The sequence below is a fragment of the Dendrobates tinctorius genome, unplaced genomic scaffold (genome assembly GCF_039654945.1).
Source record: "Dendrobates tinctorius isolate UK_male_01 unplaced genomic scaffold, ASM3965494v1 ptg000672c, whole genome shotgun sequence".
Taxonomy (NCBI): Eukaryota; Metazoa; Chordata; class Amphibia; order Anura; family Dendrobatidae; genus Dendrobates; species Dendrobates tinctorius.
This window is the reverse complement of record NW_027362320.1, coordinates 43,525-71,243: the sequence shown is the minus strand read 5'-3', so window position 1 is coordinate 71,243 and position 27,719 is coordinate 43,525. Positions and strand designations below refer to the sequence as shown.

General features: G+C 43.3%; 2 protein-coding genes and 5 non-coding genes across 7 annotated transcripts; all 7 read left to right on the top strand.

Annotated features, from left to right (window-relative positions):
* Positions 1-111: 111 nt before the first annotated feature.
* Positions 112-14,063, top strand: LOC141079460 (uncharacterized). Its single transcript, XM_073565342.1, has 3 exons — positions 112-247; positions 9,614-10,927; positions 12,683-14,063. The coding sequence occupies exons 2-3, from the start codon at positions 10,333-10,335 to the stop codon at positions 13,813-13,815; spliced, it is 1,728 nt and encodes a 575-aa protein (XP_073421443.1). The 5' UTR covers positions 112-247; positions 9,614-10,332; the 3' UTR covers positions 13,816-14,063.
* Positions 5,112-5,303, top strand: LOC141079466 (U2 spliceosomal RNA). Its single transcript, XR_012228403.1, has one exon. It is a non-coding gene; the product is annotated as a U2 spliceosomal RNA (small nuclear RNA).
* LOC141079487 (U2 spliceosomal RNA) lies at positions 6,876-7,066 on the top strand. The gene has a single exon (XR_012228421.1). It is a non-coding gene; the product is annotated as a U2 spliceosomal RNA (small nuclear RNA).
* On the top strand, positions 13,915-14,106 carry LOC141079462 (U2 spliceosomal RNA). Its single transcript, XR_012228400.1, has one exon. It is a non-coding gene; the product is annotated as a U2 spliceosomal RNA (small nuclear RNA).
* A 1,572-nt stretch (positions 14,107-15,678) lies between these two features.
* LOC141079486 (U2 spliceosomal RNA) lies at positions 15,679-15,869 on the top strand. Its single transcript, XR_012228420.1, has one exon. It is a non-coding gene; the product is annotated as a U2 spliceosomal RNA (small nuclear RNA).
* Positions 15,870-22,718: 6,849 nt separating this feature from the next.
* On the top strand, positions 22,719-22,906 carry LOC141079521 (U2 spliceosomal RNA). Its single transcript, XR_012228454.1, has one exon. It is a non-coding gene; the product is annotated as a U2 spliceosomal RNA (small nuclear RNA).
* Positions 22,907-24,363: 1,457 nt separating this feature from the next.
* Positions 24,364-26,028, top strand: LOC141079458 (uncharacterized). The gene has a single exon (XM_073565339.1). It carries the CDS (start codon positions 24,616-24,618, stop codon positions 25,906-25,908), a length of 1,293 nt encoding a protein of 430 aa, XP_073421440.1. The 5' UTR covers positions 24,364-24,615; the 3' UTR covers positions 25,909-26,028.
* The last annotated feature ends 1,691 nt before the right edge of the window (positions 26,029-27,719 follow it).

Below are 27,719 nucleotides of genomic sequence, written 5' to 3'. Positions count from 1 at the left end.
GTCGCAGTCAGAGGGTGCGAGTTTTCCTGGAGTGATCCAGGGGTTTTTTGGCAGCGTGCTGCTGAATTTCTACTGCGGTACCCGTATCGGCAGTCTGGACTGAGGATGTTCATCAAGAATACGATCCGTGTGGTGGTGGAAGGCGGTGAGAAGAACAATGTTGTGTTCGTCGTTCGTGACCTGCTGGAGGGAAAGGCTGGAGCCCATCGGGAGGATATCTACAGCGTCAATGAGTTCCGGAGTCAAGGTACTTATGACGTCACCTTTGTGAATGAGGGATGCTGTTTGACTGTCTTTGAATGGCTCAGGAGTCATGATGGTGATCCATGCCTGGAGGGAGTGCAGGTGGAGCCCCTGTTTGGGCTCATGGAAAAAGTGGTGACTGTGACGGTGTATAACCCCTACACAGAAGTAGGACTACTGGAGCAGTTCCTGGCACGATATTGCGAGCAGGTGAAGGGAGGGGAGAAGCAGAGAAATGTCTTGGGCATCTTCAACTGCAAGTACGTGTTTCGGGTGAAATTGAAGAAAGACCCAAGTTGTTTGGGAGGTTTCACCCACCCCCCAGCGAACTTTTCAGTGGCGGGCCATAGGGGCTTCCTGTCATACCAAGGGCAACCCCTATACTGCAGGAAGTGCTTTGAGTTCGGGCACTTGCAGAGTATGTGCTCTAAAGATCTTGTTTGCCGCAATTGTAAACAGGAGGGTCATGTGGCGGCTAGGTGCCCAATGCCACGTGAGTGTGACGGATGTGGCAGTGCAGAGCATCTGTATAAGGACTGTCCATATGGTAGGCCAAGGAGGCCAACTAGGGAGGAGGAGGAAAGGAAAAAGCGTGAGGAGGAGAGGAGGAGGGAGGAGGAAAAGAAGAGAGAGGAGGAGGTTAAGCGGGAGAAGGAGAGGAAGGAAGGCGAGACTGCTGCGCTGCAAAGCGCTGTGATGACTCCACTCTCTGCTACTGAGAGACGGAGGGAGAAGCGGCAGGAGGATAAAAAGCGTCAGGAGGAAAAGGAGGACAAAGAATTTTGGAAGGCCGCAAGGCGAGAGGAGCGTTTAATGCAAAAAAGAATGGGGGGTAAGGAAGGGGTCTCCAAATCGTCGTCAGAGTGTCTGATGGATTTTGACATCGCTGAGGCAGAGGAGGAGGCTGAGGATTTGATTCCTGATTCTGATCCGAGGAAGATTGGTGCCTTCTCCTCGGAAGAGGACTCAGGAGGAGGGTTAAAGTGTTACAGGGAGGGTGGTGGGGAAATCAGTGACATTGAGGTTATGGAAGAAGGAGTGCCCCAGAGGAAGGCTGGGCAGAAGAAGGCACGTTTGGAGGAGTATATGGAGGCCAGCGGCTCTGAGAGCTGCTCGGCGCAGATGGTGGAGGAGGACACTGGCGGTACTGGTTAAGTACGTTTTACTTTTCCAGTGACCATTGTGTTTTTTCTTTTTCTGTGAATATTTAGTATTGCTTTAAGCAATGGCTAGCTGTTTTTTTTGTTTGTTTTATGTAATGTGTGTAAAGTTATATCTGTATTTTGTTTTTCTGTATAAGGTTTTTTCTTGCTTATCTGTCCTTTTTGGATAAGTGATTTTTTTTATGTTTCTTGGTTGGCGTTTATTATGGGTTTTGTAATCCTGTCACAAAATGTGAGGGTTTTCAAAAATAAGTTGCGGCGTGCGGCCATCTTTGATTTTTTTGCAGCACAAAATGCAGACATTTATTGTTTGCAGGAGTGTGGGATTGTGGATGGTGTGAATGGGAGTGAATGGCCTCATGGTGCGTCTGTGTGGTCGGGGAGTGCATGTAATAAAAATGACGGTGTTGGTTTTTTGGTGAAGGGGCGTAATGTGAGTTTGTGTGACTATATGGTGATTGAGGTAGGAAGATGTGTATTAGCAAACTTTGAGTTTAAGAATACTCGTTTTTGTGTTATTAATGTGTATGCTCCTGTGGAAAAGCAGGAACGCAAAGCTTTATTTGAAAAAATTAAGTTTTTTATTCCAGGAAGAGTGCCTGTTGTGATTGTGGGTGATATGAATTGTGATGTGGGAAGTGTGAATGTGGATGTGTCAGGGAAAGTGTTAATGGATATGGTGAGTGATTTTGGTTTGAGGGATATGCAACATGAGTGTAAAATATCCCCATTGTTAAATACGTTTTTTTCTGAGAGTGGGAGGGTAGCGTCCAGACTGGATTATTGTTTTGTTTCAAAAAACCTGATTCCAGGTAGTTACACACAGGAGAGGGTGCTTTTCTCTGATCATGTGTGTATGAAGTGTGGAGTGGATTTGCATACTAATGAGGTGGCTGGGAAAGGTGTGTGGAAGCTGAATGTGAGCTTGCTGGAGGGGGTGGAGGTGAGAGAGGAGTATGAGAGGCATTATAAGCAGTGGTGTGAGTGCAGGGGTGAATTCAGTACTGTGTGTGAATGGTGGGATTGGGTTAAATGGAAAACCAAGGCGTTTTTTAAAAAACTTGGTTACAAGTGTGCAGCTGCTAAGAGGAAAAGATTTGCTGGTTTGAATGCAAGATTGGGTGTGTTATATAAGTTAAGAGAGGCAGGGATGGATGTGAGTGAAGATTTGTTGAGAGTGAGAAAAGAAGTGAATGAGTTTTTGTTAGAGAGAGGGAGGAGTATTGTGTATAGGGCCAAAATAGAGAACTTGGAGAAGGATGAGAAGTGTTCTCGGTTTTTTTTCAAGAAAGTTTTTGGAAAAAGACAGAGCATGAGTGTTTTGAATGGAGTGGATGGAAATGAAGTGAGTGGTGCAGACTTGTGTGAGGAAGTGGCAAAATTTTATGATGACTTGTACTCAGTGAAATGGAGGGATGAAGGTTTGGAGAGTGATGTGCTGAGTGTTTTGGAAAATAGTTTGAATGAGATAGAAAGGGAGAGTTTGATGGGTGATGTGACGTGTGAAGAAATATGGAAGGTGGTGTGTAGTATGGCGCTGAATAAAACGCCGGGGGAGGATGGGCTCCCAGTGGAATTTTATCGTGGGATGTGGGATGTGATTGGGAAGGATTTTGTGGATGTATGTAAGTATATGTGGGCAAATGCAGAGGTGGCGAATGGCATGCGTGCAGGAGTGGTCGTGTTGCTACCAAAAAAAGGTGATCTGAAAAACCTAAAAAATTGGAGGCCAATCACTTTGCTTAATTGTGATTATAAGATCTATGCGAAGCTTTTGGCCAGCAGGATGCGTGATGTGGTTGGGAGTGTGGTGGGTGAGGAGCAGTGTTGTGCGGTGCCTGGAAGACGGATACATGAGGGTGTGTGCATGCTGAGAGATTGTTTGTGGGACTGCATGAGCCGTAAGAAGGGGGTGTATGTGTTGAGTTTGGATTTTGAAAAGGCGTATGATAGGTTAGCGCATGGATTTCTTTTTAGAGTGTTAGTGAAGATGGGTTTTCCAGCTGAGTTTGTTGAGAGAGTGAGAAGCTTGTATAAAAATATTTATAGTTGTGTTTTGTTGAATGGGAATGTGGGGAGGAGAGTGAATGTGTTTTCTGGTGTACGGCAGGGGTGTCCATTGTCCCCTGTCGTGTTCATTTGCGCGATTGAGCCGCTGTTGTGTATGTTAAGGAAAGATAAGGTGATTAGGGGGGTGCAAGTGCCGGGGGGTGGGGGGAGGGAATGGAAGGTGAGTGGCTACATGGACGATGTGTGTGTATTGTGTGATTCAGAGTGTTCGGTGCGGCGTGTGAAGTTGTTGGTATCCTTTTTTTGTGGAGCATCTGCTTTTAAAGTGAATTGGGAGAAGAGTGAGTGTAAAAATTTTGGGGGGAGGATTTTGAGCAATGATGTTGGGGTGAATGTGGTGAGTGGACCAATAAAAGTGCTTGGTGTGAAATTCTCTGAGAAGTTGGATGGAGAAGAAAGCTGGGTGGATGTGAGAGAAAGAGTGGAGTGTAAGTTAAATTTTTGGAGAATGAGAGATCTTACGTTTTTTGGTAAAATTTTAGTTATTAAGAGTGTTGTGTTACCAATTTTTTTGTATGTTGCGGTGGTTTTTCCACCAGGGTATATGTGTGTTAGAAGATTAAATAGGATTTTGTTTGTGTTTTTTTGGGGGTCAAGTATGGAGCGTGCAAGGAGAGAGATTGTGATGAAGAGAATGGATAAGGGGGGGCTGGGTTTCCCCAATTTGAATGTATTTTTTGGTGTTAATATTATGGTGTTTGTATTGGGTCTGATTAGGATGGATGGGAAGTATGCATGTATGTGCAGGTATTTGTTTGGAAGTTTTTTGTTTCGTTTGAAGTGGCGGGAGAGGGATTTAAGGTGCCCAGTGGCTTTTGAGGTGCCTGTGTGGTATGTGTGGGTTTACAAATTTTTGGTGACGTATGAGCTGTGTGATGTGGATGTGAGGTTGCTAGAGAAAAAGAAATCTGTATATAGGATGATTGAGTGTAGAGAGGTGGAATGTGGTATCAATATGGTGAGAGGACGTGATGTGCAGAAAGTATGGAAGAAGGTACGTACAAATGGAATGACAAATAGACAGAGTGAGATTGTGTGGCAGTCATTGCATGGGGTGTTACCGGTGAGAGAGTTCCAGAGAAATAGGGGTTTGGTGAGAAGTGAGGTGTGTCCAAGGAGTGGATGTGGTGGGAGAGAGAGTGTGGTGCATTTGTTTTGGAATTGTCAGTATGCTAGAAATGTGATTGCAGGTATTGGCCCATTGTGTAAAGAGTTGTGTGATGTGAGTTTTTTGAGTTTTGAGCTTTTCATGTTTGGTTTGGGTTTGTGTGGGGAGAAGGAGAGAGTGTTGTGGTTGATGCTTGCATGTATAAAAGAGGTGTTGTGGGATGTGCGGAATGTGTATGTGTTTAAGAGGAAGGAGATTGAGGTTAAAAATTGCTTAAAAATTGTTTTGGGAAAAATGTATTTTTGTTTTGTGTGTGATAAGAGGAAGAGGGGGGAGGAGGACGCAGAAGGAATTTGGAAAGTCAAAAAGTGGAAACATCTTGTTAATGTGTCTTGAGTTTTTGTTTTATGGTTGTAAATAAAGTTTGTTTTTCCAATGATGATGGGAACAGCTGCTGCACGAAGTAAGTGGAGAAATGCTGTTGGGGAGTCGAGTTCTTCATAGTTTGGGTTTCCTGACTGTGGAACTTCCCATCTGAGGGAAAAAAAAAAAAAAAAAAAAAAAAATCTGTTCTTATCAGTTTAATATCTGATACGTCCCCTATCTGGGGACCATATATTAAATGGATTTTTAGAACAGGGAGATGGAAAAAGAGCTTGCTCACTTCACTCCACGTATCAGCCCAGTATGGCAGTTTCTCTGGGAATGGTGCACTCACTCTCTTAAGCGGTTTCCAAAGACAGATTGAATTGAAATCGGGATAAGCAAGTAGTGTTTTCAAAGCATGATTTGAATGCTTTTTTCCAATGTCGCCGCTCTGCAATTAGTTTTTCTTGGTCCAAGTTGCACATTTCCAATTCCTTAGCCTTGATTTAACTTGACCAACTCTTCTACTACTACTACTACTACTACTACTCTTATTCACCGCTATATGGGAGGCATTGCACTGTATTCAATGTGTCCGTAAAATAACGATCTATCTTGGCCTTTGCTGTTTGGTAGGTATAGGTGTGACAAGCTGCAGTAATGTGTTTGGCTTTGGATAGCTACATTTCTGCACACCCACCTGCTACAAGGCCTGCAGCCCCTTCGCCTCAGAACTTCCCCAGTCTTAATTCAAGCATTCAATTCCTACCACATCCCTCATGCAATGATATGTCGCTTCATTTTTGAAACATTGTCCCCCTCTTGTGGCCTTCCAACTTTGAAATTTACTGTTCAATTTTGAATTAATTCATATATGAATAAAATGGAAAAGCAACGATTTATCTGGCGAGTTATTTGAATGTTCTGCCTACGTCCACCTGTCTGACAGACGGACGGTATTCTAGTGGCTTGTAGCAGCAGCAGCAGCAGCTAGGTGCGCTGCTTGCCTGCAGTAAATAGGATGTGTCCATCCATGGAACACTGTGATAGGAATCATGCCATTCATAGCACACAATGCTTGGATGTGTTCGACCACGTCTCACAATGGGACCACGTGTCACAATGGGCAGCCCACAGTCTGTAGCAGCTGCGCAGTAGTATTCAGCTTCAGTCTGCTGAGTGAGCCTGAGCAGACAGGTGGGCCATGCTCGCCTCCTGGTTACAATATCTGGCACCAGGAGAGTTAGGCCACGTTCACACGCTGCGGATTCCGCTGCGGATTAATCCGCACGGATTTAGCAAAAACCGCAGATAATCCGCAGGTCCAAAGACCTGCGGATTATCTGCGGTTTTGCCTGCGGTTTGGTCCTGCGGATTCACTATCTCCACAATGGTGGAGATAGGAACCCGCAGCGTTTTCCACAGAAAGAATTGACATGCAATTCTTTCTGCGGATTCAAAACCGCAGCAAATCCGCGCGGTTTTTTCCGCAGCGTCGGCACAGCGTTTTTTTTTACCCATTCAAATGAATGGTACTGTACACCGCAGCTAAAACTGCTGCGTGTCTGTAGCGGCCAATCCGCAGCGTGTGCACACAGCCTTAAAGCAAGACCTTTCATTTAGGGAGGGTAGTAGAGGGGGCGGTGTAGGAGCAGTGCTCCTCTGGCCTCTTTCCTAGTACTGAAGCGCGTTTGACCGTGAGGGGAGGGTGGCCTAACAAAAAAGGGGTTGGCCTATGCAAATTAAAAGCGCGTGGAGTGGAATCCTGGGGGGAAAAAAAAAAAAAAAAAAACAGCCGCCTGCGCTTTTGTTATGCGCCCAGACTTGGTTTGAATGTCTTCCTCAGGGTGGTGTCTGTGTCATTCTCCACAATGGGTGCCTGTCTTAAGCCCTGTGGCCTTGCAAGCGGCAAACCATTTCTGGTTATCGCTTCTCGGCCTTTTGGCTAAGATCAAGTGTAGTATCTGTTCTTATCAGTTTAATATCTGATACGTCCCCTATCTGGGGACCATATATTAAATGGATTTTTAGAACAGGGAGATGGAAAAAGAGCTTGCTCACTTCACTCCACGTATCAGCCCAGTATGGCAGTTTCTCTGGGAATGGTGCACTCACTCTCTTAAGCGGTTTCCAAAGACAGATTGAATTGAAATCGGGATAAGCAAGTAGTGTTTTCAAAGCATGATTTGAATGCTTTTTTCCAATGTCGCCGCTCTGCAATTAGTTTTTCTTGGTCCAAGTTGCACATTTCCAATTCCTTAGCCTTGATTTAACTTGACCAACTCTTCTACTACTACTACTACTACTACTACTCTTATTCACCGCTATATGGGAGGCATTGCACTGTATTCAATGTGTCCGTAAAATAACGATCTATCTTGGCCTTTGCTGTTTGGTAGGTATAGGTGTGACAAGCTGCAGTAATGTGTTTGGCTTTGGATAGCTACATTTCTGCACACCCACCTGCTACAAGGCCTGCAGCCCCTTCGCCTCAGAACTTCCCCAGTCTTAATTCAAGCATTCAATTCCTACCACATCCCTCATGCAATGATATGTCGCTTCATTTTTGAAACATTGTCCCCCTCTTGTGGCCTTCCAACTTTGAAATTTACTGTTCAATTTTGAATTAATTCATATATGAATAAAATGGAAAAGCAACGATTTATCTGGCGAGTTATTTGAATGTTCTGCCTACGTCCACCTGTCTGACAGACGGACGGTATTCTAGTGGCTTGTAGCAGCAGCAGCAGCAGCTAGGTGCGCTGCTTGCCTGCAGTAAATAGGATGTGTCCATCCATGGAACACTGTGATAGGAATCATGCCATTCATAGCACACAATGCTTGGATGTGTTCGACCACGTCTCACAATGGGACCACGTGTCACAATGGGCAGCCCACAGTCTGTAGCAGCTGCGCAGTAGTATTCAGCTTCAGTCTGCTGAGTGAGCCTGAGCAGACAGGTGGGCCATGCTCGCCTCCTGGTTACAATATCTGGCACCAGGAGAGTTAGGCCACGTTCACACGCTGCGGATTCCGCTGCGGATTAATCCGCACGGATTTAGCAAAAACCGCAGATAATCCGCAGGTCCAAAGACCTGCGGATTATCTGCGGTTTTGCCTGCGGTTTGGTCCTGCGGATTCACTATCTCCACAATGGTGGAGATAGGAACCCGCAGCGTTTTCCACAGAAAGAATTGACATGCAATTCTTTCTGCGGATTCAAAACCGCAGCAAATCCGCGCGGTTTTTTCCGCAGCGTCGGCACAGCGTTTTTTTTTACCCATTCAAATGAATGGTACTGTACACCGCAGCTAAAACTGCTGCGTGTCTGTAGCGGCCAATCCGCAGCGTGTGCACACAGCCTTAAAGCAAGACCTTTCATTTAGGGAGGGTAGTAGAGGGGGCGGTGTAGGAGCAGTGCTCCTCTGGCCTCTTTCCTAGTACTGAAGCGCGTTTGACCGTGAGGGGAGGGTGGCCTAACAAAAAAGGGGTTGGCCTATGCAAATTAAAAGCGCGTGGAGTGGAATCCTGGGGGGAAAAAAAAAAAAAAAAAAACAGCCGCCTGCGCTTTTGTTATGCGCCCAGACTTGGTTTGAATGTCTTCCTCAGGGTGGTGTCTGTGTCATTCTCCACAATGGGTGCCTGTCTTAAGCCCTGTGGCCTTGCAAGCGGCAAACCATTTCTGGTTATCGCTTCTCGGCCTTTTGGCTAAGATCAAGTGCTTTATTGCAGGAGATCTTGGTCGAAGGGCACTCGGGTACCCCTCTCCTTGGCCTGGCGGGATCGTCCACTTCGGTGGGCTTCACCCGCCTGTTGCTATTGGGGGGAGGGCTTAGTCCCAGGGTAACGAGTTGCGATCCCCCAGCTCCCAGTTGGTTTTTGTCTACAAAACACTGGGAGCGCAGATTGCAAACGCTTGCAATTTGCAAACCCTGTTGCGTACCATGGAGGTTGACCCCAACCTCGTGCCTCCTTATGCGAGGCTAAAAAATACCATTAGGGTCCACTTTAATGCAGGTGGCTCAGACACCAGGAATTTGGGATATGTAGTCCAGGACGTGCTCGGAACCCTCCTCCACGTCCAGAGGAAAGAGATTTTATCCATACAGGACTATCCCCGACGAGGGGATTATGATATAACATTCACGGAAGAAGGTATTTTTAGAGATGTATTGGCGAGAGTTAGACGTGTGGAGGATAGTTCTGTTCTGAAAGGAATACAAATTGTAGAGCACGTCCTGGATGAGGTAAAGCTGGTAATTGTTAAAGTTTTTTCACCATTTGTATCTGCCCCAGAAATTATGTCTTTTTTAGCAGTATACTTTAAGAGCGTAAAATGTATTGGCAAAATACTTAATGAATTCAATATATGGACATCGAAATGGAAATTCTTGGTAACATGTATCAGAGATCCAAATATTCCAGGTGGTGTGCGGCTCCCCCCAGCCCGTTTTAAAATTGGACAAACAAATGGGGATTTTTTCTTTTCTGGGATGCCGGTATACTGCAGAAATTGTGGACGCTACGGCCATTCAAAAGAGAATTGTCTTGTCTCCTGTAGGAACTGTGCTAGCGAAAACCATGAGACGAAGGAATGCCCAAAGGAAAAAAAATGTAGTTTCTGCCAGACTCCAGGTCATTTTTATTTTTCTTGCCCCCACAGGTTTCGGGAAGACGAGCAGAAGGAGAAGTCCAAGACATCCTGGCAAAAACCAAAAGATCAGACCACCCCTCAGGAGGAGGAACAACAACCTGGAGCCTCTGGAGGGACGAAGGGCGCAACACAGAGTGACAACTCTCCAGAGTCTATGACAGGTAACCCACCAGTTTCCAAATCTTGGCTGCAGGAGCAGCGGCAGTCCAAGAGGATGGCTGAGAAAGAACAGAGGGGTATGGTTGCTAAGACCAAGAGGGACAGGCCAAAGGTCGACACCGAGGCACATACCCAGCCTGGGTCTCCTAAGGCAGAGGGCGCGGAGTGGACAGTGGTGGTTTCGCAGAAAAAGAAAAAAAAGGGTGAGTCTGAGGAGGTGGCAGGTGGGGACCGGATGGACACATCTCCGGAAGGGGGTGTGGACACTGGGCCCCCAGAGGTCTTGGTCCCTGCTGTAACGGCGGTTGGGGGCCGGGATCTTGCTGCCTCTGAAGACTCAGAGGCTCTGCCTTGTGCGCAACCTCCCCCTATAAGACGACCTTCTAAAGGTCAAACAGGGGCGGCGGAGCCCCTTGGAGACCCACCTGATGAGGATTTAAATGGCCAGCCAATGGAGACCCAGCAGGTTCTGCCAGTACCCTCCCCGAGCTATGTGGCTGTAGCGTCGGGTCTTTCTAAAAGTGGTAATCTTTCCTCCTCCTCGGATACACTGCTGACGGTATCATCGGATGAAGAGGGAGGCGAAAGCCCAGTGGTCTGATCAGGTTTGTTGGATAGGTAACTCCGTTGCTCTAGAAAATTTAAACAAACTTCCTATACTTTTAATGATGGCTGAACTCAAAGGCATTTCCTTCAATGTGAGAGGCATAAAATCTAAAACAAGGAGAATTGCTCTTTTTAATTTTCTTACATGTTTTACTGCATCTGTTTTATTTTTGCAGGAATGCAATATCCCACACGAAATTTCATACAAAAAATATAAGGATGAGTGGAAGTGTGGGCCATCTGTCTGGTCCGGATCTAATGCTACGGGATCAGCAGGGGTCGCCATACTTTTTAAAGGGAACGTTTTAATAGATTTTATTCAAGAAATTTTACCAGGTCGTATTTTATTAGTTAAGGCTTTTATTAATGGTATTAAATGGCAGTTTTTAAATTTTTATGGCTCTCCAGAAAAAAATGAAAGAGCCGAAATGCTTGATCTTTTACCATTATTTATTAATAACTCTGAACCTTTTATCTTAGCAGGCGATTTTAATTGTATTTTTAAAGGTGAAAACCGGCGTTCCAGCTCTGTCAGCAGGAACTACGATAAAACCTCAGGTATGCTGCATGATATAGTGACAGATGCTAAGCTAATTGATATATATAAAGAGTGTAATAGAGGCAGCCCGGAGGAAGCCGGTTTCACCTGGAGCAATTCTAATTGTAGCTCTAGAATTGATTTTATCTTCGGTTCAGATAAAACAATACCTGCAAAATGTGAAGTTTTAACTAATTTATTTTCAGACCATAAACTTTTATCTTTTAGCATAAAAGTAAATGAAAACAAAAAATGTGGTAAGAAAAGCTGGAAAATGAACGTGTCCCTTTTAACTGACCCGCAGATTTTATCAGATTTTACCGAGTTTTATAGAAAATGTAAAAAAGAAAGAAGTTCAAATATTTCTATAAGTGTATGGTGGGACAGAATGAAAGTTAAAATAAGGAATTTTTTTATTAAAAAGGGTCTTTTTAAAGCCAAAGAAAAATATGAAGAATATAGAATTTTAAATACCCGCTTACAAATGTTATTTAAACTTAGAGATAATGGGATAGATGTGCAACATGATGTTTCAACCTTAAAAGAAGAGATTTCAAAATGGCTAGAACAAAAAGGGAAAGAGATAATTTTCCGTTCTAGAATACAGCACATAGAAGAAAATGAAAAATGTTCTAGATATTTTTTTAGGAAAAATAAAAAAGAAAAAGTAATAATTGACTATATAGATGGAGAAAATAATATAAAACAGATGTTGGGGAAAGTTGAGGTTTTTTTTACTACTCTTTTTAATGAAAAAATTATAGATGAAAAACTAATGGAAGACTCCCTGCAAGAAATAACAGCTGTTTTAGATCCCTCATCACAAGAGTTTTTATTACACCCATTAACAGAACAAGAGATTTTAAAAACCATAAAAAGTTTTAAAAAAGGCAAAGTCCCCGGTTCTGATGGTATCCCAATTGAATTTTATGTATGTTTTTATGATATTTTAAAAGATGATTTGTTTTATTTGTTTACTGAAGTTTTTACCAGTAAGGTTTTATTAAATTCTTGGAAGAAAGGTGAAGTCTCCCTTTTGTATAAAAAAGGCGATAAATCAAAATTAGAAAACTGGAGACCGATAACACTCCTAAATTGTGATTATAAAATAATGGCTAAAATCTGTGCAAATCGTCTAAAAGGAGTCATCAGTAACATTATACATTCTAATCAAGTGTGTGGGGTGCCGGGGCGTAGTATATGGGATAATCTGAATTTAGTGAAAGACTGTATTGAGGATGTGAAAGATCGAAAGGGGAAAATGGCGATTTTATCTATCGACTTTGAAAAAGCATTTGATCGTGTCTCACATTTTTATCTTTTTAAAGTTTTAGAAAAAATGGGCATACCGGAAGGTTTTTTATTTTCTCTTAAAGCATTTTACAAAGATTGTACAAGTAAGATTTTAGTTAATGGTTTTAAGACACAAGATATACCCTTAAAGTCTGGGGTAAAGCAGGGATGCCCCCTGTCCCCCCTACTTTTTATTTGTGCGCTGGAACCGATGTTATGTGCATTACGCCGAAATAACCAGATATGTGGAATACCTTTGCCTGGAAGCGGTGGTTTGGAGGCTAAGGTCGTAGGTTACATGGATGATGTAGCAGTTTTATGTCGTGATGCTCCATCCCTGACGAAAGCCCTCCATCAAGTGCAAACTTTCTGCTCAGCCTCTGGTTTTAAAATTAATTTTAACAAATGTAATATTTTAAGTGTTGGGGGGATGGTTTTACATGATGTACCCGTTGACATAACTGAATCCATTACCATTTTAGGTGTATTATTCACGGAAAAAAATGATGGATATAATAGTTGGGAAGCAATTACACAGAAAGTAAATACGAAAATATGTATGTGGAACATGAGAAAACTTACGATGGAGGGTAAAGTATTGATTTTAAAAATGGTGATTTTACCACTGTTACTGTATCTCAGTATGGTTTTCCCCCCACCGGTTAATGTTTTGAAAAAGATAACTAAAACTTGTTTTACTTTCTTTTGGAACTCAAAAATGGAGAAGCTGAAAAGAGAAATTGTGATGAAAGCAAAACCGAAAGGTGGTAAAGATTTCCCAGATTTTAATAGGTTTCTTTTAATCCATTTTTTCGTTTACTGTTTTAATGCCTTTTTTAAGACCCACTATTGGTCCTTTTTTATGCGTTTTAATACTGGTTTTTTTATGAGGAATCTTGGATGGTATAAAGTTAATTTATCTGCTCCCTATGCTTTTAACTTGCCAGCGCATTATATGATTTTAAGGAAAATAGTGTTGGATTTTAATTTAGGGAATAAGAAAATAGAGGAATTAAAAGACAGTAAAAAACTAATTAAAGAGATACGAAAAAATGAGGAAATATGCAATATTGAAAGATATGATGATGAAGAATCTACATCTATCTGGAAAATGATTAATGGTTTTAATCTTTTTAATATACAGAGAGATCTGGCTTGGAGTTGCGCGCACAGCTGTCTTCCTTGCCGGGCATTCCAATACAGAAGAGGATTTGTGAGGTCTGCCATCTGCCCAAGAGTCGGATGCCAGGGTGAGGAAACAGTGGAACATCTATTGTGGTCATGTAAATTTGCTAAAGACCTCTGGAGAAGACTGCTCCCCCTGCTGGAAAGAGTGGCAGACCTCAAGGACTTTAATTATAAAACGGTGCTATATGGACTTATGGAATGCCCCACCATGGACCAGCAAATAATGGCTTGGAAGACAGTCAACTGCGCCAAGTCAGCTCTCTGGAAAGCACGAAATATTGCTGTTTTTAATCAAGATGCTTTTTCAGTGGACAATGTTTTAGAACTCTGCTTATGTGATATGTACACCTACTATTTAATAGACAAAAAACAAAATGTACATGTATCCAAAAAATGGCTTGTCGACCAATGGAACCTGATAATTTGATATGATCTCCTTTTTGAATTGTATAAGTTTCATTGATTTATTTTGAATTATATTTGTTTTAATCTTTGTAATCTGTTAAAATTTTAAATAAACGGTTTTATCCCTATGTTGGGGATAGCCAAATTAAAAAAAAAAAAATCTGTTCTTATCAGTTTAATATCTGATACGTCCCCTATCTGGGGACCATATATTAAATGGATTTTTAGAACAGGGAGATGGAAAAAGAGCTTGCTCACTTCACTCCACGTATCAGCCCAGTATGGCAGTTTCTCTGGGAATGGTGCACTCACTCTCTTAAGCGGTTTCCAAAGACAGATTGAATTGAAATCGGGATAAGCAAGTAGTGTTTTCAAAGCATGATTTGAATGCTTTTTTCCAATGTCGCCGCTCTGCAATTAGTTTTTCTTGGTCCAAGTTGCACATTTCCAATTCCTTAGCCTTGATTTAACTTGACCAACTCTTCTACTACTACTACTACTACTACTACTCTTATTCACCGCTATATGGGAGGCATTGCACTGTATTCAATGTGTCCGTAAAATAACGATCTATCTTGGCCTTTGCTGTTTGGTAGGTATAGGTGTGACAAGCTGCAGTAATGTGTTTGGCTTTGGATAGCTACATTTCTGCACACCCACCTGCTACAAGGCCTGCAGCCCCTTCGCCTCAGAACTTCCCCAGTCTTAATTCAAGCATTCAATTCCTACCACATCCCTCATGCAATGATATGTCGCTTCATTTTTGAAACATTGTCCCCCTCTTGTGGCCTTCCAACTTTGAAATTTACTGTTCAATTTTGAATTAATTCATATATGAATAAAATGGAAAAGCAACGATTTATCTGGCGAGTTATTTGAATGTTCTGCCTACGTCCACCTGTCTGACAGACGGACGGTATTCTAGTGGCTTGTAGCAGCAGCAGCAGCAGCTAGGTGCGCTGCTTGCCTGCAGTAAATAGGATGTGTCCATCCATGGAACACTGTGATAGGAATCATGCCATTCATAGCACACAATGCTTGGATGTGTTCGACCACGTCTCACAATGGGACCACGTGTCACAATGGGCAGCCCACAGTCTGTAGCAGCTGCGCAGTAGTATTCAGCTTCAGTCTGCTGAGTGAGCCTGAGCAGACAGGTGGGCCATGCTCGCCTCCTGGTTACAATATCTGGCACCAGGAGAGTTAGGCCACGTTCACACGCTGCGGATTCCGCTGCGGATTAATCCGCACGGATTTAGCAAAAACCGCAGATAATCCGCAGGTCCAAAGACCTGCGGATTATCTGCGGTTTTGCCTGCGGTTTGGTCCTGCGGATTCACTATCTCCACAATGGTGGAGATAGGAACCCGCAGCGTTTTCCACAGAAAGAATTGACATGCAATTCTTTCTGCGGATTCAAAACCGCAGCAAATCCGCGCGGTTTTTTCCGCAGCGTCGGCACAGCGTTTTTTTTTACCCATTCAAATGAATGGTACTGTACACCGCAGCTAAAACTGCTGCGTGTCTGTAGCGGCCAATCCGCAGCGTGTGCACACAGCCTTAAAGCAAGACCTTTCATTTAGGGAGGGTAGTAGAGGGGGCGGTGTAGGAGCAGTGCTCCTCTGGCCTCTTTCCTAGTACTGAAGCGCGTTTGACCGTGAGGGGAGGGTGGCCTAACAAAAAAGGGGTTGGCCTATGCAAATTAAAAGCGCGTGGAGTGGAATCCTGGGGGGAAAAAAAAAAAAAAAAAAACAGCCGCCTGCGCTTTTGTTATGCGCCCAGACTTGGTTTGAATGTCTTCCTCAGGGTGGTGTCTGTGTCATTCTCCACAATGGGTGCCTGTCTTAAGCCCTGTGGCCTTGCAAGCGGCAAACCATTTCTGGTTATCGCTTCTCGGCCTTTTGGCTAAGATCAAGTGTAGTATCTGTTCTTATCAGTTTAATATCTGATACGTCCCCTATCTGGGGACCATATATTAAATGGATTTTTAGAACAGGGAGATGGAAAAAGAGCTTGCTCACTTCACTCCACGTATCAGCCCAGTATGGCAGTTTCTCTGGGAATGGTGCACTCACTCTCTTAAGCGGTTTCCAAAGACAGATTGAATTGAAATCGGGATAAGCAAGTAGTGTTTTCAAAGCATGATTTGAATGCTTTTTTCCAATGTCGCCGCTCTGCAATTAGTTTTTCTTGGTCCAAGTTGCACATTTCCAATTCCTTAGCCTTGATTTAACTTGACCAACTCTTCTACTACTACTACTACTACTACTACTCTTATTCACCGCTATATGGGAGGCATTGCACTGTATTCAATGTGTCCGTAAAATAACGATCTATCTTGGCCTTTGCTGTTTGGTAGGTATAGGTGTGACAAGCTGCAGTAATGTGTTTGGCTTTGGATAGCTACATTTCTGCACACCCACCTGCTACAAGGCCTGCAGCCCCTTCGCCTCAGAACTTCCCCAGTCTTAATTCAAGCATTCAATTCCTACCACATCCCTCATGCAATGATATGTCGCTTCATTTTTGAAACATTGTCCCCCTCTTGTGGCCTTCCAACTTTGAAATTTACTGTTCAATTTTGAATTAATTCATATATGAATAAAATGGAAAAGCAACGATTTATCTGGCGAGTTATTTGAATGTTCTGCCTACGTCCACCTGTCTGACAGACGGACGGTATTCTAGTGGCTTGTAGCAGCAGCAGCAGCAGCTAGGTGCGCTGCTTGCCTGCAGTAAATAGGATGTGTCCATCCATGGAACACTGTGATAGGAATCATGCCATTCATAGCACACAATGCTTGGATGTGTTCGACCACGTCTCACAATGGGACCACGTGTCACAATGGGCAGCCCACAGTCTGTAGCAGCTGCGCAGTAGTATTCAGCTTCAGTCTGCTGAGTGAGCCTGAGCAGACAGGTGGGCCATGCTCGCCTCCTGGTTACAATATCTGGCACCAGGAGAGTTAGGCCACGTTCACACGCTGCGGATTCCGCTGCGGATTAATCCGCACGGATTTAGCAAAAACCGCAGATAATCCGCAGGTCCAAAGACCTGCGGATTATCTGCGGTTTTGCCTGCGGTTTGGTCCTGCGGATTCACTATCTCCACAATGGTGGAGATAGGAACCCGCAGCGTTTTCCACAGAAAGAATTGACATGCAATTCTTTCTGCGGATTCAAAACCGCAGCAAATCCGCGCGGTTTTTTCCGCAGCGTCGGCACAGCGTTTTTTTTTTACCCATTCAAATGAATGGTACTGTACACCGCAGCTAAAACTGCTGCGTGTCTGTAGCGGCCAATCCGCAGCGTGTGCACACAGCCTTAAAGCAAGACCTTTCATTTAGGGAGGGTAGTAGAGGGGGCGGTGTAGGAGCAGTGCTCCTCTGGCCTCTTTCCTAGTACTGAAGCGCGTTTGACCGTGAGGGGAGGGTGGCCTAACAAAAAAGGGGTTGGCCTATGCAAATTAAAAGCGCGTGGAGTGGAATCCTGGGGGGAAAAAAAAAAAAAAAAAAACAGCCGCCTGCGCTTTTGTTATGCGCCCAGACTTGGTTTGAATGTCTTCCTCAGGGTGGTGTCTGTGTCATTCTCCACAATGGGTGCCTGTCTTAAGCCCTGTGGCCTTGCAAGCGGCAAACCATTTCTGGTTATCGCTTCTCGGCCTTTTGGCTAAGATCAAGTGCTTTATTGCAGGAGATCTTGGTCGAAGGGCACTCGGGTACCCCTCTCCTTGGCCTGGCGGGATCGTCCACTTCGGTGGGCTTCACCCGCCTGTTGCTATTGGGGGGAGGGCTTAGTCCCAGGGTAACGAGTTGCGATCCCCCAGCTCCCAGTTGGTTTTTGTCTACAAAACACTGGGAGCGCAGATTGCAAACGCTTGCAATTTGCAAACCCTGTTGCGTACCATGGAGGTTGACCCCAACCTCGTGCCTCCTTATGCGAGGCTAAAAAATACCATTAGGGTCCACTTTAATGCAGGTGGCTCAGACACCAGGAATTTGGGATATGTAGTCCAGGACGTGCTCGGAACCCTCCTCCACGTCCAGAGGAAAGAGATTTTATCCATACAGGACTATCCCCGACGAGGGGATTATGATATAACATTCACGGAAGAAGGTATTTTTAGAGATGTATTGGCGAGAGTTAGACGTGTGGAGGATAGTTCTGTTCTGAAAGGAATACAAATTGTAGAGCACGTCCTGGATGAGGTAAAGCTGGTAATTGTTAAAGTTTTTTCACCATTTGTATCTGCCCCAGAAATTATGTCTTTTTTAGCAGTATACTTTAAGAGCGTAAAATGTATTGGCAAAATACTTAATGAATTCAATATATGGACATCGAAATGGAAATTCTTGGTAACATGTATCAGAGATCCAAATATTCCAGGTGGTGTGCGGCTCCCCCCAGCCCGTTTTAAAATTGGACAAACAAATGGGGATTTTTTCTTTTCTGGGATGCCGGTATACTGCAGAAATTGTGGACGCTACGGCCATTCAAAAGAGAATTGTCTTGTCTCCTGTAGGAACTGTGCTAGCGAAAACCATGAGACGAAGGAATGCCCAAAGGAAAAAAAATGTAGTTTCTGCCAGACTCCAGGTCATTTTTATTTTTCTTGCCCCCACAGGTTTCGGGAAGACGAGCAGAAGGAGAAGTCCAAGACATCCTGGCAAAAACCAAAAGATCAGACCACCCCTCAGGAGGAGGAACAACAACCTGGAGCCTCTGGAGGGACGAAGGGCGCAACACAGAGTGACAACTCTCCAGAGTCTATGACAGGTAACCCACCAGTTTCCAAATCTTGGCTGCAGGAGCAGCGGCAGTCCAAGAGGATGGCTGAGAAAGAACAGAGGGGTATGGTTGCTAAGACCAAGAGGGACAGGCCAAAGGTCGACACCGAGGCACATACCCAGCCTGGGTCTCCTAAGGCAGAGGGCGCGGAGTGGACAGTGGTGGTTTCGCAGAAAAAGAAAAAAAAGGGTGAGTCTGAGGAGGTGGCAGGTGGGGACCGGATGGACACATCTCCGGAAGGGGGTGTGGACACTGGGCCCCCAGAGGTCTTGGTCCCTGCTGTAACGGCGGTTGGGGGCCGGGATCTTGCTGCCTCTGAAGACTCAGAGGCTCTGCCTTGTGCGCAACCTCCCCCTATAAGACGACCTTCTAAAGGTCAAACAGGGGCGGCGGAGCCCCTTGGAGACCCACCTGATGAGGATTTAAATGGCCAGCCAATGGAGACCCAGCAGGTTCTGCCAGTACCCTCCCCGAGCTATGTGGCTGTAGCGTCGGGTCTTTCTAAAAGTGGTAATCTTTCCTCCTCCTCGGATACACTGCTGACGGTATCATCGGATGAAGAGGGAGGCGAAAGCCCAGTGGTCTGATCAGGTTTGTTGGATAGGTAACTCCGTTGCTCTAGAAAATTTAAACAAACTTCCTATACTTTTAATGATGGCTGAACTCAAAGGCATTTCCTTCAATGTGAGAGGCATAAAATCTAAAACAAGGAGAATTGCTCTTTTTAATTTTCTTACATGTTTTACTGCATCTGTTTTATTTTTGCAGGAATGCAATATCCCACACGAAATTTCATACAAAAAATATAAGGATGAGTGGAAGTGTGGGCCATCTGTCTGGTCCGGATCTAATGCTACGGGATCAGCAGGGGTCGCCATACTTTTTAAAGGGAACGTTTTAATAGATTTTATTCAAGAAATTTTACCAGGTCGTATTTTATTAGTTAAGGCTTTTATTAATGGTATTAAATGGCAGTTTTTAAATTTTTATGGCTCTCCAGAAAAAAATGAAAGAGCCGAAATGCTTGATCTTTTACCATTATTTATTAATAACTCTGAACCTTTTATCTTAGCAGGCGATTTTAATTGTATTTTTAAAGGTGAAAACCGGCGTTCCAGCTCTGTCAGCAGGAACTACGATAAAACCTCAGGTATGCTGCATGATATAGTGACAGATGCTAAGCTAATTGATATATATAAAGAGTGTAATAGAGGCAGCCCGGAGGAAGCCGGTTTCACCTGGAGCAATTCTAATTGTAGCTCTAGAATTGATTTTATCTTCGGTTCAGATAAAACAATACCTGCAAAATGTGAAGTTTTAACTAATTTATTTTCAGACCATAAACTTTTATCTTTTAGCATAAAAGTAAATGAAAACAAAAAATGTGGTAAGAAAAGCTGGAAAATGAACGTGTCCCTTTTAACTGACCCGCAGATTTTATCAGATTTTACCGAGTTTTATAGAAAATGTAAAAAAGAAAGAAGTCCAAATATTTCTATAAGTGTATGGTGGGACAGAATGAAAGTTAAAATAAGGAATTTTTTTATTAAAAAGGGTCTTTTTAAAGCCAAAGAAAAATATGAAGAATATAGAATTTTAAATACCCGCTTACAAATGTTATTTAAACTTAGAGATAATGGGATAGATGTGCAACATGATGTTTCAACCTTAAAAGAAGAGATTTCAAAATGGCTAGAACAAAAAGGGAAAGAGATAATTTTCCGTTCTAGAATACAGCACATAGAAGAAAATGAAAAATGTTCTAGATATTTTTTTAGGAAAAATAAAAAAGAAAAAGTAATAATTGACTATATAGATGGAGAAAATAATATAAAACAGATGTTGGGGAAAGTTGAGGTTTTTTTTACTACTCTTTTTAATGAAAAAATTATAGATGAAAAACTAATGGAAGACTCCCTGCAAGAAATAACAGCTGTTTTAGATCCCTCATCACAAGAGTTTTTATTACACCCATTAACAGAACAAGAGATTTTAAAAACCATAAAAAGTTTTAAAAAAGGCAAAGTCCCCGGTTCTGATGGTATCCCAATTGAATTTTATGTATGTTTTTATGATATTTTAAAAGATGATTTGTTTTATTTGTTTACTGAAGTTTTTACCAGTAAGGTTTTATTAAATTCTTGGAAGAAAGGTGAAGTCTCCCTTTTGTATAAAAAAGGCGATAAATCAAAATTAGAAAACTGGAGACCGATAACACTCCTAAATTGTGATTATAAAATAATGGCTAAAATCTGTGCAAATCGTCTAAAAGGAGTCATCAGTAACATTATACATTCTAATCAAGTGTGTGGGGTGCCGGGGCGTAGTATATGGGATAATCTGAATTTAGTGAAAGACTGTATTGAGGATGTGAAAGATCGAAAGGGGAAAATGGCGATTTTATCTATCGACTTTGAAAAAGCATTTGATCGTGTCTCACATTTTTATCTTTTTAAAGTTTTAGAAAAAATGGGCATACCGGAAGGTTTTTTATTTTCTCTTAAAGCATTTTACAAAGATTGTACAAGTAAGATTTTAGTTAATGGTTTTAAGACACAAGATATACCCTTAAAGTCTGGGGTAAAGCAGGGATGCCCCCTGTCCCCCCTACTTTTTATTTGTGCGCTGGAACCGATGTTATGTGCATTACGCCGAAATAACCAGATATGTGGAATACCTTTGCCTGGAAGCGGTGGTTTGGAGGCTAAGGTCGTAGGTTACATGGATGATGTAGCAGTTTTATGTCGTGATGCTCCATCCCTGACGAAAGCCCTCCATCAAGTGCAAACTTTCTGCTCAGCCTCTGGTTTTAAAATTAATTTTAACAAATGTAATATTTTAAGTGTTGGGGGGATGGTTTTACATGATGTACCCGTTGACATAACTGAATCCATTACCATTTTAGGTGTATTATTCACGGAAAAAAATGATGGATATAATAGTTGGGAAGCAATTACACAGAAAGTAAATACGAAAATATGTATGTGGAACATGAGAAAACTTACGATGGAGGGTAAAGTATTGATTTTAAAAATGGTGATTTTACCACTGTTACTGTATCTCAGTATGGTTTTCCCCCCACCGGTTAATGTTTTGAAAAAGATAACTAAAACTTGTTTTACTTTCTTTTGGAACTCAAAAATGGAGAAGCTGAAAAGAGAAATTGTGATGAAAGCAAAACCGAAAGGTGGTAAAGATTTCCCAGATTTTAATAGGTTTCTTTTAATCCATTTTTTCGTTTACTGTTTTAATGCCTTTTTTAAGACCCACTATTGGTCCTTTTTTATGCGTTTTAATACTGGTTTTTTTATGAGGAATCTTGGATGGTATAAAGTTAATTTATCTGCTCCCTATGCTTTTAACTTGCCAGCGCATTATATGATTTTAAGGAAAATAGTGTTGGATTTTAATTTAGGGAATAAGAAAATAGAGGAATTAAAAGACAGTAAAAAACTAATTAAAGAGATACGAAAAAATGAGGAAATATGCAATATTGAAAGATATGATGATGAAGAATCTACATCTATCTGGAAAATGATTAATGGTTTTAATCTTTTTAATATACAGAGAGATCTGGCTTGGAGTTGCGCGCACAGCTGTCTTCCTTGCCGGGCATTCCAATACAGAAGAGGATTTGTGAGGTCTGCCATCTGCCCAAGAGTCGGATGCCAGGGTGAGGAAACAGTGGAACATCTATTGTGGTCATGTAAATTTGCTAAAGACCTCTGGAGAAGACTGCTCCCCCTGCTGGAAAGAGTGGCAGACCTCAAGGACTTTAATTATAAAACGGTGCTATATGGACTTATGGAATGCCCCACCATGGACCAGCAAATAATGGCTTGGAAGACAGTCAACTGCGCCAAGTCAGCTCTCTGGAAAGCACGAAATATTGCTGTTTTTAATCAAGATGCTTTTTCAGTGGACAATGTTTTAGAACTCTGCTTATGTGATATGTACACCTACTATTTAATAGACAAAAAACAAAATGTACATGTATCCAAAAAATGGCTTGTCGACCAATGGAACCTGATAATTTGATATGATCTCCTTTTTGAATTGTATAAGTTTCATTGATTTATTTTGAATTATATTTGTTTTAATCTTTGTAATCTGTTAAAATTTTAAATAAACGGTTTTATCCCTATGTTGGGGATAGCCAAATTAAAAAAAAATCTGTTCTTATCAGTTTAATATCTGATACGTCCCCTATCTGGGGACCATATATTAAATGGATTTTTAGAACAGGGAGATGGAAAAAGAGCTTGCTCACTTCACTCCACGTATCAGCCCAGTATGGCAGTTTCTCTGGGAATGGTGCACTCACTCTCTTAAGCGGTTTCCAAAGACAGATTGAATTGAAATCGGGATAAGCAAGTAGTGTTTTCAAAGCATGATTTGAATGCTTTTTTCCAATGTCGCCGCTCTGCAATTAGTTTTTCTTGGTCCAAGTTGCACATTTCCAATTCCTTAGCCTTGATTTAACTTGACCAACTCTTCTACTACTACTACTACTACTACTACTCTTATTCACCGCTATATGGGAGGCATTGCACTGTATTCAATGTGTCCGTAAAATAACGATCTATCTTGGCCTTTGCTGTTTGGTAGGTATAGGTGTGACAAGCTGCAGTAATGTGTTTGGCTTTGGATAGCTACATTTCTGCACACCCACCTGCTACAAGGCCTGCAGCCCCTTCGCCTCAGAACTTCCCCAGTCTTAATTCAAGCATTCAATTCCTACCACATCCCTCATGCAATGATATGTCGCTTCATTTTTGAAACATTGTCCCCCTCTTGTGGCCTTCCAACTTTGAAATTTACTGTTCAATTTTGAATTAATTCATATATGAATAAAATGGAAAAGCAACGATTTATCTGGCGAGTTATTTGAATGTTCTGCCTACGTCCACCTGTCTGACAGACGGACGGTATTCTAGTGGCTTGTAGCAGCAGCAGCAGCAGCTAGGTGCGCTGCTTGCCTGCAGTAAATAGGATGTGTCCATCCATGGAACACTGTGATAGGAATCATGCCATTCATAGCACACAATGCTTGGATGTGTTCGACCACGTCTCACAATGGGACCACGTGTCACAATGGGCAGCCCACAGTCTGTAGCAGCTGCGCAGTAGTATTCAGCTTCAGTCTGCTGAGTGAGCCTGAGCAGACAGGTGGGCCATGCTCGCCTCCTGGTTACAATATCTGGCACCAGGAGAGTTAGGCCACGTTCACACGCTGCGGATTCCGCTGCGGATTAATCCGCACGGATTTAGCAAAAACCGCAGATAATCCGCAGGTCCAAAGACCTGCGGATTATCTGCGGTTTTGCCTGCGGTTTGGTCCTGCGGATTCACTATCTCCACAATGGTGGAGATAGGAACCCGCAGCGTTTTCCACAGAAAGAATTGACATGCAATTCTTTCTGCGGATTCAAAACCGCAGCAAATCCGCGCGTTTTTTTCCGCAGCGTCGGCACAGCGTTTTTTTTTACCCATTCAAATGAATGGTACTGTACACCGCAGCTAAAACTGCTGCGTGTCTGTAGCGGCCAATCCGCAGCGTGTGCACACAGCCTTAAAGCAAGACCTTTCATTTAGGGAGGGTAGTAGAGGGGGCGGTGTAGGAGCAGTGCTCCTCTGGCCTCTTTCCTAGTACTGAAGCGCGTTTGACCGTGAGGGGAGGGTGGCCTAACAAAAAAGGGGTTGGCCTATGCAAATTAAAAGCGCGTGGAGTGGAATCCTGGGGGGAAAAAAAAAAAAAAAAAAACAGCCGCCTGCGCTTTTGTTATGCGCCCAGACTTGGTTTGAATGTCTTCCTCAGGGTGGTGTCTGTGTCATTCTCCACAATGGGTGCCTGTCTTAAGCCCTGTGGCCTTGCAAGCGGCAAACCATTTCTGGTTATCGCTTCTCGGCCTTTTGGCTGCGATCTTGTGTCGCAGTCAGAGGGTGCGAGTTTTCCTGGAGTGATCCAGGGGTTTTTTGGCAGCGTGCTGCTGAATTTCTACTGCGGTACCCGTATCGGCAGTCTGGACTGAGGATGTTCATCAAGAATACGATCCGTGTGGTGGTGGAAGGCGGTGAGAAGAACAATGTTGTGTTCGTCGTTCGTGACCTGCTGGAGGGAAAGGCTGGAGCCCATCGGGAGGATATCTACAGCGTCAATGAGTTCCGGAGTCAAGGTACTTATGACGTCACCTTTGTGAATGAGGGATGCTGTTTGACTGTCTTTGAATGGCTCAGGAGTCATGATGGTGATCCATGCCTGGAGGGAGTGCAGGTGGAGCCCCTGTTTGGGCTCATGGAAAAAGTGGTGACTGTGACGGTGTATAACCCCTACACAGAAGTAGGACTACTGGAGCAGTTCCTGGCACGATATTGCGAGCAGGTGAAGGGAGGGGAGAAGCAGAGAAATGTCTTGGGCATCTTCAACTGCAAGTACGTGTTTCGGGTGAAATTGAAGAAAGACCCAAGTTGTTTGGGAGGTTTCACCCACCCCCCAGCGAACTTTTCAGTGGCGGGCCATAGGGGCTTCCTGTCATACCAAGGGCAACCCCTATACTGCAGGAAGTGTTTTGAGTTCGGGCACTTGCAGAGTATGTGCTCTAAAGATCTTGTTTGCCGCAATTGTAAACAGGAGGGTCATGTGGCGGCTAGGTGCCCAATGCCACGTGAGTGTGACGGATGTGGCAGTGCAGAGCATCTGTATAAGGACTGTCCATATGGTAGGCCAAGGAGGCCAACTAGGGAGGAGGAGGAAAGGAAAAAGCGTGAGGAGGAGAGGAGGAGGGAGGAGGAAAAGAAGAGAGAGGAGGAGGTTAAGCGGGAGAAGGAGAGGAAGGAAGGCGAGACTGCTGCGCTGCAAAGCGCTGTGATGACTCCACTCTCTGCTACTGAGAGACGGAGGGAGAAGCGGCAGGAGGATAAAAAGCGTCAGGAGGAAAAGGAGGACAAAGAATTTTGGAAGGCCGCAAGGCGAGAGGAGCGTTTAATGCAAAAAAGAATGGGGGGTAAGGAAGGGGTCTCCAAATCGTCGTCAGAGTGTCTGATGGATTTTGACATCGCTGAGGCAGAGGAGGAGGCTGAGGATTTGATTCCTGATTCTGATCCAAGGAAGATTGGTGCCTTCTCCTCGGAAGAGGACTCAGGAGGAGGGTTAAAGTGTCACAGGGAGGGTGGTGGGGAAATCAGTGACATTGAGGTTATGGAAGAAGGAGTGCCCCAGAGGAAGGCTGGGCAGAAGAAGGCACGTTTGGAGGAGTATATGGAGGCCAGCGGCTCTGAGAGCTGCTCGGCGCAGATGGTGGAGGAGGACACTGGCGGTACTGGTTAAGTACGTTTTACTTTTCCAGTGACCATTGTGTTTTTTCTTTTTCTGTGAATATTTAGTATTGCTTTAAGCAATGGCTAGCTGTTTTTTTGTTTGTTTTATGTAATGTGTGTAATGTTATATCTGTATTTTGTTTTTCTGTATAAGGTTTTTTCTTGCTTATCTGTCCTTTTTGGATAAGTGATTTTTTTTATGTTTCTTGGTTGGCGTTTATTATGGGTTTTGTAATCCTGTCACAAAATGTGAGGGTTTTCAAAAATAAGTTGCGGCGTGCGGCCATCTTTGATTTTTTTGCAGCACAAAATGCAGACATTTATTGTTTGCAGGAGTGTGGGATTGTGGATGGTGTGAATGGGAGTGAATGGCCTCATGGTGCGTCTGTGTGGTCGGGGAGTGCATGTAATAAAAATGACGGTGTTGGTTTTTTGGTGAAGGGGCGTAATGTGAGTTTGTGTGACTATATGGTGATTGAGGTAGGAAGATGTGTATTAGCAAACTTTGAGTTTAAGAATATTCGTTTTTGTGTTATTAATGTGTATGCTCCTGTGGAAAAGCAGGAACGCAAAGCTTTATTTGAAAAAATTAAGTTTTTTATTCCAGGAAGAGTGCCTGTTGTGATTGTGGGTGATATGAATTGTGATGTGGGAAGTGTGAATGTGGATGTGTCAGGGAAAGTGTTAATGGATATGGTGAGTGATTTTGGTTTGAGGGATATGCAACATGAGTGTAAAATATCCCCATTGTTAAATACGTTTTTTTCTGAGAGTGGGAGGGTAGCGTCCAGACTGGATTATTGTTTTGTTTCAAAAAACCTGATTCCAGGTAGTTACACACAGGAGAGGGTGCTTTTCTCCGATCATGTGTGTATGAAGTGTGGAGTGGACTTGCATACTAATGAGGTGGCTGGGAAAGGTGTGTGGAAGCTGAATGTGAGCTTGCTGGAGGGGGTGGAGGTGAGAGAGGAGTATGAGAGGCATTATAAGCAGTGGTGTGAGTGCAGGGGTGAATTCAGTACTGTGTGTGAATGGTGGGATTGGGTTAAATGGAAAACCAAGGCGTTTTTTAAAAAACTTGGTTACAAGTGTGCAGCTGCTAAGAGGAAAAGATTTGCTGGTTTGAATGCAAGATTGGGTGTGTTATATAAGTTAAGAGAGGCAGGGATGGATGTGAGTGAAGATTTGTTGAGAGTGAGAAAAGAAGTGAATGAGTTTTTGTTAGAGAGAGGGAGGAGTATTGTGTATAGGGCCAAAATAGAGAACTTGGAGAAGGATGAGAAGTGTTCTCGGTTTTTTTTCAAGAAAGTTTTTGGAAAAAGACAGAGCATGAGTGTTTTGAATGGAGTGGATGGAAATGAAGTGAGTGGTGCAGACTTGTGTGAGGAAGTGGCAAAATTTTATGATGACTTGTACTCAGTGAAATGGAGGGATGAAGGTTTGGAGAGTGATGTGCTGAGTGTTTTGGAAAATAGTTTGAATGAGATAGAAAGGGAGAGTTTGATGGGTGATGTGACGTGTGAAGAAATATGGAAGGTGGTGTGTAGTATGGCGCTGAATAAAACGCCGGGGGAGGATGGGCTCCCAGTGGAATTTTATCGTGGGATGTGGGATGTGATTGGGAAGGATTTTGTGGATGTATGTAAGTATATGTGGGCAAATGCAGAGGTGGCGAATGGCATGCGTGCAGGAGTGGTCGTGTTGCTACCAAAAAAAGGTGATCTGAAAAACCTAAAAAATTGGAGGCCAATCACTTTGCTTAATTGTGATTATAAGATCTATGCGAAGCTTTTGGCCAGCAGGATGCGTGATGTGGTTGGG